Raw genomic sequence first — 11,257 nt, 5'->3', positions numbered from 1 at the left:
GCACTCTTTTTCCGTTCACTAAGTTTTATCCCATTGGGTTTTTTTAGTAAGGTTTTTAATGAGGCAACGCACATGATCCAGAAGTATCAGGGGGAGACGATACGCTCTGCACTCTTTTTCCCTTAGTTAAGGTTTAGTCCCACTGGTTTTCCTGGCAAAGTTTTTAGCGAGACAACATCTCCAAGCTTATCAAGTTGATAACCAATGGGGAGTGTTATAAATATATTATTATTATGGTTATCAACATAAAAAATAGATTAGCTTCTTCTCCAAATTTTGTAATCATACATATATACCCCTAGGGGAAAGTTCATTTGAGAAGAAATTTAATGCGAGAATAAAAAGAAGAAAGGGCATATTAGTAAAATGATATTTCATTTATAACTCATATAATTAATTTTTCTCTCTTTAAATAATTAGTCAACTAATCATTAATTATCCTACATATAATCTACAAAACCTACACATATCAAAATTTTCCTACATATACCCTACACATTATAGAATTTTATCCTACACAGTCGAAATTTATCTTACACACCTCGAAATATATCCTACACAACTCGTAAGTTATCCTACATAACTAGTAATTTATTCTACACTTTAAATTAAGTTGTTTTTTTAATTTGGAAAAAGTATATATTTTGAAAAGGAGTTACAAATTTAATTTAGCTAGTTATTAAAGTGGAAGAATACAAATTAATGATTTATGTAAATTTACCAATATACCCTTATATTAAAATTAAATACAAATATTAAATGAAGTAAAATGAAGCAAAATGAAGCATTCTTATTGGTTGAAACATCTTCTTTTTTCTTCTTACAAAAAAATTCTTCTCATTTGAACTCTCCACTATACCTCTATTGTATCTCAATGTAAAACATGTCATTCAATGAAATATCATAGCTTTCTCTCTATTGTTCTTCTTTTATAATTGTGCTATTAGGCTAGTTTCACAATAAGATATTATCATTTCTATTGCTATATGTTTTTTTTTCTACTACTATATATTGATTTTGAGGGATGATGAATAGTAACTTTATTTTTATAATAATATATAGTTTTTTATTATTTTATTATTTAATATATTATAATAGTTTATTATTATATTTACTTTTACTTTTTTTAATAATTGTTTTTTTTTCTTTTTTTGAACGTATATTAATTTATCGATTAATTTGACACTTCTTTAATAAGTTTTTTTTACAGCACACAAACTTTATTTATAACGCTAGCAAGAAGCTAGCCACCAACAATCCGGGGATCAAGTCCGAAAAAACAATAACCGAAAAAAACAAAAAACACATACAACCGAAAATAAAAACCAGGCCCCGAAACCTATCCCATCTTTAATGAATCAAATCTACCCCAAGAATCCCAAGTCATGTCCGTCATCCTACCGCGTTTAGTAATCCACAAATAGCTCATGACCTTTATCTCTTCCATGATTCTCCTGACCGACACCTTCTTTTGATTGAAAATGTGATCATTCCTAGCTTTCCAAATACTCCAAAACGCCGTTAAAATAACCCCATAGAACGCTTTTTTAGCACGAGTACCACTCTTAGCAGTCAAGTGTAAACAAAGCAAATCCCGAACATGGAACACGAAGAAAGGCGGCACTTGACACCAAGAAAACACCAATTGCCACACCTCCATAAATATCGGACAACCCGTAAATAAATGGTCAACCGACTCCATATTAGTCTCACAAATGCTACACAATTGTGGACCAACGTGTATGTTTCGCCGAGACAATGCATCAACCGTTGGGAGGAGATCAAGAAAAGCTCGCCACGCAACTACTACCACCTTCTTGGGGACCCAATTGCACCACTCAAAAGAAGAAGCTGGAATAACATTTGTTGCTTCAAATACACATTTCTTAACATTCTTTACTGAGAATTCATTCGAGCTACCCACTGTCCAAGATCAAGTATCAATACAAAGGAGGTTGTCACACCAATCAAAAGAAGCATCAGGTTATCAAGCTCATATTGTTCTTCATTTGAAAAATATAATCTCCTAAATTCACCATTAAAATTCGAGTGCTGTGAAGAACTTGGCAACCGATCCGAAACCAAGCAAGCTTTATTCTTTTCCAATGCAAAAAGTAGAGGAAACTTTTTATGCAACACATCATCCGATAGCCACCAATCGTACCAGAAAAAAATAGTCGACCCATTCCGAAGATTAGCTTTGATGGCTTTATCCGATCCAATTGGAAGCAAACTTGGTACACTAGCTATTTGCTTCCAAGCACTCCCTATAGAAATCTTGACCGGAACATTAGTCCATCCCCGACCACTGCCATGTATAGACCATACCACCTTACGCCAAAGTGAGTCGCGACTCGTTTTAAATCGCCACCACCACTTTGACAACAAGCTCAAGTTCGCGTCTCGAAGAGAACCCAACCAAATACCCCCTATTCAACTGGAGCGACAACTTTATCCCAAGCCAACCAACTCATTTTGTCCACCTCATCCATACCACCCCAAAAGCAGTTGCGGCGTAATTTCTCCAAGTCGTTTATTACTTGAACGGGAGCCCGAAATAGAGAAAAAAAAATACAAAGGGAGCGAACTTAAAACTGATTTTAGGAGCGTTATCCTACCCCCATAAGAAAGACACTTAGATTTTCCAAGAAGACAACCTCTTTCGAACCTTTTCTAAAACCGGATCCCAACTTCTAACGAGGTTCATATTAGACGCAATGGGAACACCAAGATGGGTGAAAGGAAAATGACCTGACGCCACTCGCAAATCCGAAACCATCTCAGCGATTTCATTGTCATTCACACCAACACCATAAAAGCGGCTTTTCCTTGAACTAATCCTCAAGCCAGAAATCAAATAGAAACCCCGCAATAACCGTCTTAAATTCAGCGCATTCCCCTTCGACCACTACCCACAAAACACCACATCATCCGCATACATAAAATGGGAGAGCATAGGACTCGTTCCACCCACCCGAATTCCATTAAAAACGTCCAAGTAAGTAGCCTGTTTTATGATCCGGGTTAGACCCTCCATGGCAAGGATAAATAAAAACGGGGACAATGGGTCCCCTTAGCGTAGACCACGTTGGCATAAGAACTTCAACCAAGCAATTGTCTCATTAAGAATCAAAGGCCCATCAAGAATATTTCGATCACTGAGGAAGGCGGTTTGTTCCTCAGAAACAAGCCGTGGCATAAACTGTTTCAGGCGAAGAACAAGGACCTTGGACAACACTTTATTCAAAACACCGACCAAACTAATAGGTCTATAATCCGCCAAAGTAGCTTGATCACGACCTTTTGGAATAAGAGCAATGAAAGCCGAAAAGCATCCCGGTCGAATGGAACCATTCGCATGAAACTCCACAAACATATTCAAGAAGTCTTGCTTCAAAATAGACCAAAACTTACGAATAAAAGTGAAGTTGAAACCGCCAGGTCCCGGCGCTTTACTCCCATCACAATCAAAAACTGCATTTGTAATCTCGTCCATAGAAAACGGGCTATCCAATAAAGCAACTTCATCAACAGAAAGCCACATGATATCAAGATAGATAAACGTCGGCTTAGCTCTACCACAATCACTAAACTTGTCCTAAAAAAAGACGCAATTATAGCCTTAACATGACCCGGGTCCGAGACCCACAAACCATTACTACGTACCCCATGAAATCTATTATTCGCCGTATTGAGCTTTATGATACCATGATAATATTTAGAATTCTCATCCCCATCGAGAGCCCGTTTAACTCTAGATTTTTGTTGCGCGTCCAATGTTCTCAACCTCTCTTCTTCAAACAATGACTTCTTCTCTATAACTCGGGCCTCCATTTCAAATTCGGTCAATGCTCGAGATTCGACAATTTTCTCCAACTCTTCAATTTTGCGCTTACAACCCAAATACTTCTCATCTCTTTGCCTACGTTCAGCATTCACCCACAATTTAATTCTACCTTTTAACCATTTCAACTTTGCCGCTAAGGCAACATCGGCAGGCCCTGAAAACTGAAAATAAGAAACAGCAGAATTAACAAATTCCACAAACCCCGGCAACTCCAACCACGAGTTGTAAAACCGGAAAGGAATATGGCCAAAATCCGCATCTTTCAACGAGAGAAATATCGGACAATGATCTGAAAGGTGTCGAGCAAGTGACGTGACTGCCGCTCCTGACCAAGATACCATAAAGTCGTTACAAACCAAGACCCTATCCAATTTACTTAACTTGTCTCCCTGCCCGGACATATAAGTGTACTTATACCCGCACGTATTATATTCAAAGAGCTCCGCATCCCTAATAAAGTTGTTGAAATAAAGCGCATTTTGTAATGAGTATTCCAAATTGCACCATTCATCTGCACATCGCACCTCATTAAAGTCCCCCCAAAAAACCCACAACCCACACAAAGATCGTCTATACAATAACAACTCATTCCAAAAACTCCGTCGACTCGCCGGATCATTAGGTGCATGAACATTTGCAATATTTACATGAACATTAGCATGAACCATTAGTCCCGAAACCACCAGAACATGGCGAGACTTAATAACCCCAGATTGACGAATACAAGATAGATCCCACCAACAAATTAAACCCCCCGCATTCCCTTCCGAATCTACACAATCAAATTGAAAAACAGAGTTACCCCAAAACCTTGAAAGCAACCAAATAGGAGGATTTGTTATCTTCGATTCTTGCAAGGCCATGAAATTCACACCGTGATGCATCCTCAAAGCCCTAACCCAATTTGCCTTTCCTTTGCGCCTTATCCCACGGATGTTCAGTGAAAGAAAATTCATTGACAATCCAACACCCCATTCTCCGAAATAATCTCCTCTGCAATCGGTAGGGCTGTAAACGAACCGAACAAACACGAACAAGGCCATGTTCGTGTTCCTTCGTTAAGGAAATTAACATGTTTGCGAACTGTTCACGAACGCATACCGAACATAAGTTTATGTTCGTGTTCGTTCGTTAAGCAAATTCAATTGTTCATGAACAGTTCGTGAACACTGGTCTCGAACACAAACGAACGCAAGCTAATAAAAATGAATGCAAACGAACATTTAACTTGAAAATAAAAAAATGAAAATATTGTTATCAATAAACATTGGATATAAGTAGTTAAATACAACCATCAAATGATAAATCAAAACACAAGAAGTTTATCACACCACCAAACGATGAATAAATTTTAGCTAACTTAGACATAATTATCCCCAAAAATGTCTTAGAATATCCAAATTTTAGCTAACTTAGAAAAAAAGAGAGGGTTTTAAGTTTTCAATATGTTTAGATAAAAGGTTTATTATTTATTATTTTTTAATATAATCAAACGAACATATTACCGAACGTTCACGAACGCAATCGAATGAACAAGACCTGTGTTCGTGTTCGTTCACTAAGCTAACCGAACGAACATAAACGAACTTCCCGTCGAACGGTTCACAAACTGTTCGCTGAACGTTCAGTTCGTTTACAGCCCTAGCAATCGGGCTACAAAAATTTTTCAAATCCATACCAACCAACTCCCCTACCTGAACTGTGGCATTTACCTCTTTATTAAGACCCACCGCCTCCTCTACCATTGCATTTGAAATCGGATCCGAAAACCCAGGAACATCCATAAGAGCAATAGGAGGAACGACATCCGACTGCTCAGGTTCTGTATCACCAACCACTTGATCACTCCGAGCCAAGGTAACCTCCACCGATTCTTCTGACAACCTTGTATTCAAGTCCGGACACCTAAGTTCATTATCCTGAAAAAAAGAATTTGAAAATAAAGGACCACGATAATTATCCTCTGGCGAATTATTAAACACCAAACGAGGCCTCTTCCTACTCTTTACCGAATTGAAACAACCCATGTTAAAGCCCATCCCACTATTCCCAACAAATTCATTTGACTGAAACCCATGTCCCTGGCCCACACCAACCGACCCAGTATCAGTTTGGCCCACACAATTTGAATGCTGAGCGGGAATAGTCGTATCCACCATAGAAGGAAAGTCTTCATTGACATGCAAATTTTCCTCCTGATTTTCAGCCGGATTTAATGACGAATTATTCACCGGAATATTCCCAGCCAATGTCGTCTCATCGGACTCCGACGAAACATCCCGGATCTCACCTTCTTCCATTTCATCATCCTTATCTTCGACATTCACAGCTTCGAATTCCGGAACCTACGTAGAACTTTCTTCAACAACCCAAACCGTATAACCATTACCTTTCCAGTAGACGGTGACCTCTTCATCAATCCTAGCGGCAATCTTAGTAAGAACGTGAGTGAACCCAACCGAGTTATCAATACCGGTCCATGAAAAATCTGATGGCCAAACCACCTCTCCGAACAAGGTGCCAACCTTGTAAAAAACCACATTATCACGAACGCACACCGGCATGCCAACAACCTTGAGGACAACAATTCGTTCAAATGGCAAGGATTGACCAGTCCATGGAGATACCGAAATCAAAGCCTGTTCCCACACATCTTTTCTTGAAACCATAAAATCAGACATCTCAATGCTATCATGAAATGTAATAAGTACCGATAGGCCTCCTAGATACGAAACAGCAGCATCTTTATACCCTGCGTCCACCAACATCTTTTTGACTGCATGAAGTCGAGCAATGGTATTCGAAACACCGATCACTGCCCGTCCCATGCAATGCATGGGATATATTGCCCCCTCGTCATTCAACTCTAACGTTTTCTTGGACCCGGATGTATCACCAAAGACCGTAGTCAAGGGCGGAAACTCCGCATCCACAATATTCTTTTCTTTAGGAACCCATGTCTTCGTCCCCATGTCAGCCACATCATAAGAAATCTTTCGATGGGAGCGATCAAACATGGCCAGCGAAACCGAAATCCGAGAGTCCATGATGACAATCTCATTCAAACTCTGAAGAATAGAATAAGGATCCCTGATCTTCACACATCGAACAAATCCGAAAACTCTCCCTTTAATCGTTCGTCTCCTCGGTACCCATGCATCCGTAACTGTGACAAAATCCTTGAAAGCCTCCTTCAACTTCAAGCCCGTAACCCTATCCGAGAAGTTTGTAACGTAGAAGGTTGTCCTTGTAGCCGGATCGTCGTCGTCGAAATGGTTCTTTAATAAGTTACGTTTATAACTTTTTTCAAAAAACTTAAGTACGTAGTTATGCTTGATTTCTTTCCCTGACATTCCGTTATAAGTTTTGTTAAAACGAGGTTATACTCAAACTAAAATATTTATTTGGTATCATAAAACAAAACGGTACGATGATAAACTAAATCATTCTAATGGTTTGACTTTCTAAACAACATACTTCATTTCATGTTTGTTTTACATTATCAATTGCTCGGTTTCGCCGCAACGCGCGATATAAAAAAACTAGTTATCATTATTAGCACCATATCTAATATCTCATACGGTCCAAACCGGAACATTGTCATGATGTCATCTAGTTCCACCCATATTCACGGCTCTTATTTTTTCTAGTGTTCTTGGTTTATTATGGTTTTTAAATTAAATTTTTGTTACGTTTGGTTTGATTTGGATTTTATTTTGTCTCGTCTTTTTATCTTTTAAAAGACTTGAATTATTGACCATTTAGGCACTGTTACTTGAAATAATTACGGCAACAGAGAAGTTGGTTTGTTTGTTTTTAATCTGATTTTGATTTTTATATTTAGGTTTTGTTTGACGATCTCGGTTTTGTTATAACATTTTTGCTACTTTGATTATTGGTGATGGTGGTAAAATGTAATTACTTACGAACCTTAAAAAAACAATTATATAAATGTATAAAAAGATGTAAGAAGTTAATGTCTTAATCTTATCGATAAATAATCTATGTTTTGTTTATCCTTTTTTTGTTGTTTCAAATGTTACCCTCAATATGTTTTACATCAAATACCTTCATTTATGTAATTATGTTGATTTAAACCTAGAACCTCACTTCAATACCTTCATTTATTTAGATTTAACCCTAGAACCTCACTTCCAAGAGAGTAAGAGAAAATGGGTTAGCCCACATTGTCATGTTTTGTTTAAACATGTGGAGTTTGCCGCATGAATTGCTTAACCTTACTCGTAAATAACATCTAACCCTAAATCGTGTAAGCCTAATACAATCCATTTAACCTACTTTTTTAAACGTGTCAAATGGGTTAGCAAACATGTAAATAAGTTGTAACGAGTTAATTGGATTAGTGGGTTGTAATAAATGAGTTAAATGATTTCGTGGGTCAACTAGTCAACCTATTCAATTAAATTGGTCAACACCTAAACAATCTAATTAATAAAACGGGTTAACCCAGACATGACACGGTTTTTAAACAAACTGAATATAACAACCCAAAATTTGATAACTTTCATACTAGGTTCATCAGGGGTGTCAATCCTGTCAAGTTTGCAGCTTGACAGGTTGACGTGTTGAAATGTGCAACCCGAACTCAACCCATATTATTATTTGTGTAAAAGATTTAAGCCGCACACATAAATTCGGGTTAACATGAACATGATAACCTTTTTATTTTTTAAGGAGTCAAAACATGTTGACGAGTTGTAAGTAGGTTGTTAGATGTAAGCAGGTTATCAATAAGATAATGTGATAATATGGTGCGACAAAACTCGTATTATCATGACTAACGACGTAAAACATTTTTTTAAAAACAAAGTTAAAATATTTTAGAGTCGACACAATAAATGAGTAATATAAATAGTTGTTTTCTCTCTTTTTTGTAAATCCTGAATATTGATTGGATATTGCATAATGTATGACTCTATCTAAAGACTGGATATGGGAAAAATAAAAATAAAATTATAAGAGTTTTTTTTTAATTACTTAAACGTTTAATATATCCACTTGTTTTTTATATGGATTAACTTGAATCTGACCTGTTTTTAAACGAGTCATTCCGAATATGACTTTTTTTTAACATTTCATGCCAGTCAAGCAAAACCTTATTATTCTATCAAGAATTAGTGTATTACAGATTTAGAGTTAACTTCACGTACAAAGTGTCTTATCGTACAAAAGCTTTACTAAATTTATTCTATCAAGAATTGGTGTATTATAGATTTAGAGTTAAGTTCACGTACAAAGTGTCTTATCATACAAAACGTACGAAAGACATGAAAAAGCCAAAAAAAACGTGGTGACATTTTGTAATTATTTATATTATAGAGTAATTATCAAAATTACTCTACAAATGTTCTTCTAAGGTAATTTTGATCTTATAGAGTAATTTTGTAAAATGTTTTTGTAGCATGGTTTTGATTTTGTAGAGTAATTTTATAGAGTACCATAATTACTTTACAAATGATCTTGTATGGTAATTTTGATCTTGTAAGGTAATTTTGTAGAGTATCATAATTACTCTACAAATGATTTTGTAGAGTAATTTTGAATTGTATGTTGTTTAATAAACTTGCAGAGTAATTTTGATACACTTGTAGAGTAATTTTGATAATTACCATAGAAGATCAAAATTACTCTACAAGATACACTGGTAGAGTAATTTTGATAATTACTTTACAAGATCAAAATTATTTTATAAGAACATTTTACAAAATTACTCTACAAGATTAAAATTACCTTACAAAATCATTTATAGAGTAATTTTGATAATTACTATACAATGTAAATAATTTCGAAAATGTTATCGCGTTTTTTAGCAAAATCTTTAGTTCATACGTTTTGTACGTTAAAATTATTTGTATTTGATCTTGGTTTATAGTCTTCTACCCATTTTAGTTTTTAGCAAGCAGGCAGGCGTATGGAGTGGGTGTAACTATCACAGCCTCCACGCTTTTAGTGTGGGCATATCTCACCTCCAACGGTTACACGCCTTTCCACTTTCCACCCACTTGTTACCGTTGCTTTGATTCACCCGTTGATTTGGTTGGTGGGCTCACCTCTCATTCTTTCCTCTAGTTGACTCCTTCACAATTCCTTTATCATTTATACGATTTAATTTATAAATTATTATTATAACGATTATGCTTCGTAAAATCCTTAAATTTTGTTTTAAATATATATAATATTATGCTTCGTAAAATCCTTAAATTTTGTTTTAAATATATAAAATATATATTCTTTTAAGTGGTGAGATCGTTGAATTTTTATTTTTAGTTTATTAAAATCAAGTGCCTAATGTTTTATCTATTATCATCTAAGGGTATGTTTGGCAAAAATAGCTGGTGGCTGGTAGCTGAAAGCTGAAAGCTGGTAGCTGGTGGCTGGAAGCTGGTAGCTAGTAGCTGTAGCTTTTTGGATATATTTGGTGTTTGGTAGAGTAGGTGGAGTTTTTAATAAAATGTATAAAATGACTAAAATGGACATAACTAAAAATTTAGAAAGTTGGTGCATTAAAAAATTTCTTATTTTTAGAGGTTAAAATAGTCATTTTTCCCTAAAAGCTTGTAGCTCCTTCTAAACGCTACTAGTAGTAACGTTCAACCAAAAGCTTCAAGCTCCTAACCTAAAAGCTTAAAGCTTCTTCAACCAAACAAGACTTTTTAACGAGTAAGAGCTTTTTCTTAAAAGCTTAAAGCTAGAAGCTCCTAAAAGCTCCATGCCAAACATACCCTAAATGGTCTTACTAGAAGTAGCCTCTATTCCTACAGGGTAGAGGTAAGGTTGTCCATATCTAGCCTCCTCAGACTTTATTTTAGCTTTACTACTGGTGGGATTTACTGAGTATGATGATGATGATCTAAATTTCAGTGACTAAAGAACATTTTTTAGATATTGAGAATCTAAACTGATAATGCAAATAATATATAGAGTAGACAGTATTTAAATACTTTGAGATAAGTTACGTCGATAGTTGACTGTCAAGTCCATATACTATTCCTCATCAAAATAGGCTTATACAATCATTTTTCCTCAATTGTTAATATATGGAATCATTAAGTTAATACAGTATATAAATATTTATTATGCATAATTTTTGTTTTTTTTTTCATTTATTTAAATATAACCAGAAAACTTGTTAAGTTACACCAAAACAGAAGGTAGACAGGCAACAAGTTGCGCCGCCAACCCTTTCTCAATTGCAAACCCCAACCTCCCGAACACAAACCCCTGCCCCCTTGGGGTCAAACAATTGCTATGGATAACCCGTTGAACCCTCGTCAAGAAGTTGATGGCTTCTGGCGCTAGGGAGCCAAAAGTATCAAAAGCAAAAGGGATAAAGACATGTTGGTTCTCTGCGCAAGCTTTAGCGTGCTTATCCACTTTCTTTGATTCTGC

At 36.0% G+C, this 11,257-nt stretch overlaps 1 protein-coding gene across 1 annotated transcript; it reads right to left on the bottom strand.

Annotated features, from left to right (window-relative positions):
- Positions 1 to 1,339: 1,339 nt before the first annotated feature.
- Positions 1,340 to 3,037, bottom strand: LOC110900426. Its single transcript, XM_022147317.1, has 4 exons — positions 2,975 to 3,037; positions 2,658 to 2,908; positions 2,037 to 2,308; positions 1,340 to 1,923 (listed from the first exon to the last, which is right to left on the bottom strand). The coding sequence occupies exons 1-4, from the start codon at positions 3,035 to 3,037 to the stop codon at positions 1,340 to 1,342; spliced, it is 1,170 nt and encodes a 389-aa protein (XP_022003009.1).
- Positions 3,038 to 11,257: the final 8,220 nt, after the last annotated feature.

The sequence above is a fragment of the Helianthus annuus genome, chromosome 13 (assembly GCF_002127325.2).
Source record: "Helianthus annuus cultivar XRQ/B chromosome 13, HanXRQr2.0-SUNRISE, whole genome shotgun sequence".
NCBI classification, from domain to species: Eukaryota; Viridiplantae; Streptophyta; class Magnoliopsida; order Asterales; family Asteraceae; genus Helianthus; species Helianthus annuus.
The sequence above is the reverse complement of the archived record's forward strand: the minus strand, read 5'-3'. Positions and strand labels throughout refer to the sequence as shown.

Excerpts from the sequence above, each read along its gene's own strand:
- LOC110900426 (XM_022147317.1), bottom strand. The coding sequence starts at position 3,037 with ATGGAGGGTCTAACCCGGATCATAAAACAGGCTACTTACTTGGACGTT. Across the intron at positions 2,909-2,974 it reads ACGTTTTTAATGGAATTCGG|TGGTCGAAGGGGAATGCGCT; the intron begins GTGGGTGGAACG and ends TTTTGTGGGTAG. Across the intron at positions 2,309-2,657 it reads TTAGAAAAGGTTCGAAAGAG|TGGTCGGGGATGGACTAATG; the intron begins GTTGTCTTCTTG and ends TATACATGGCAG.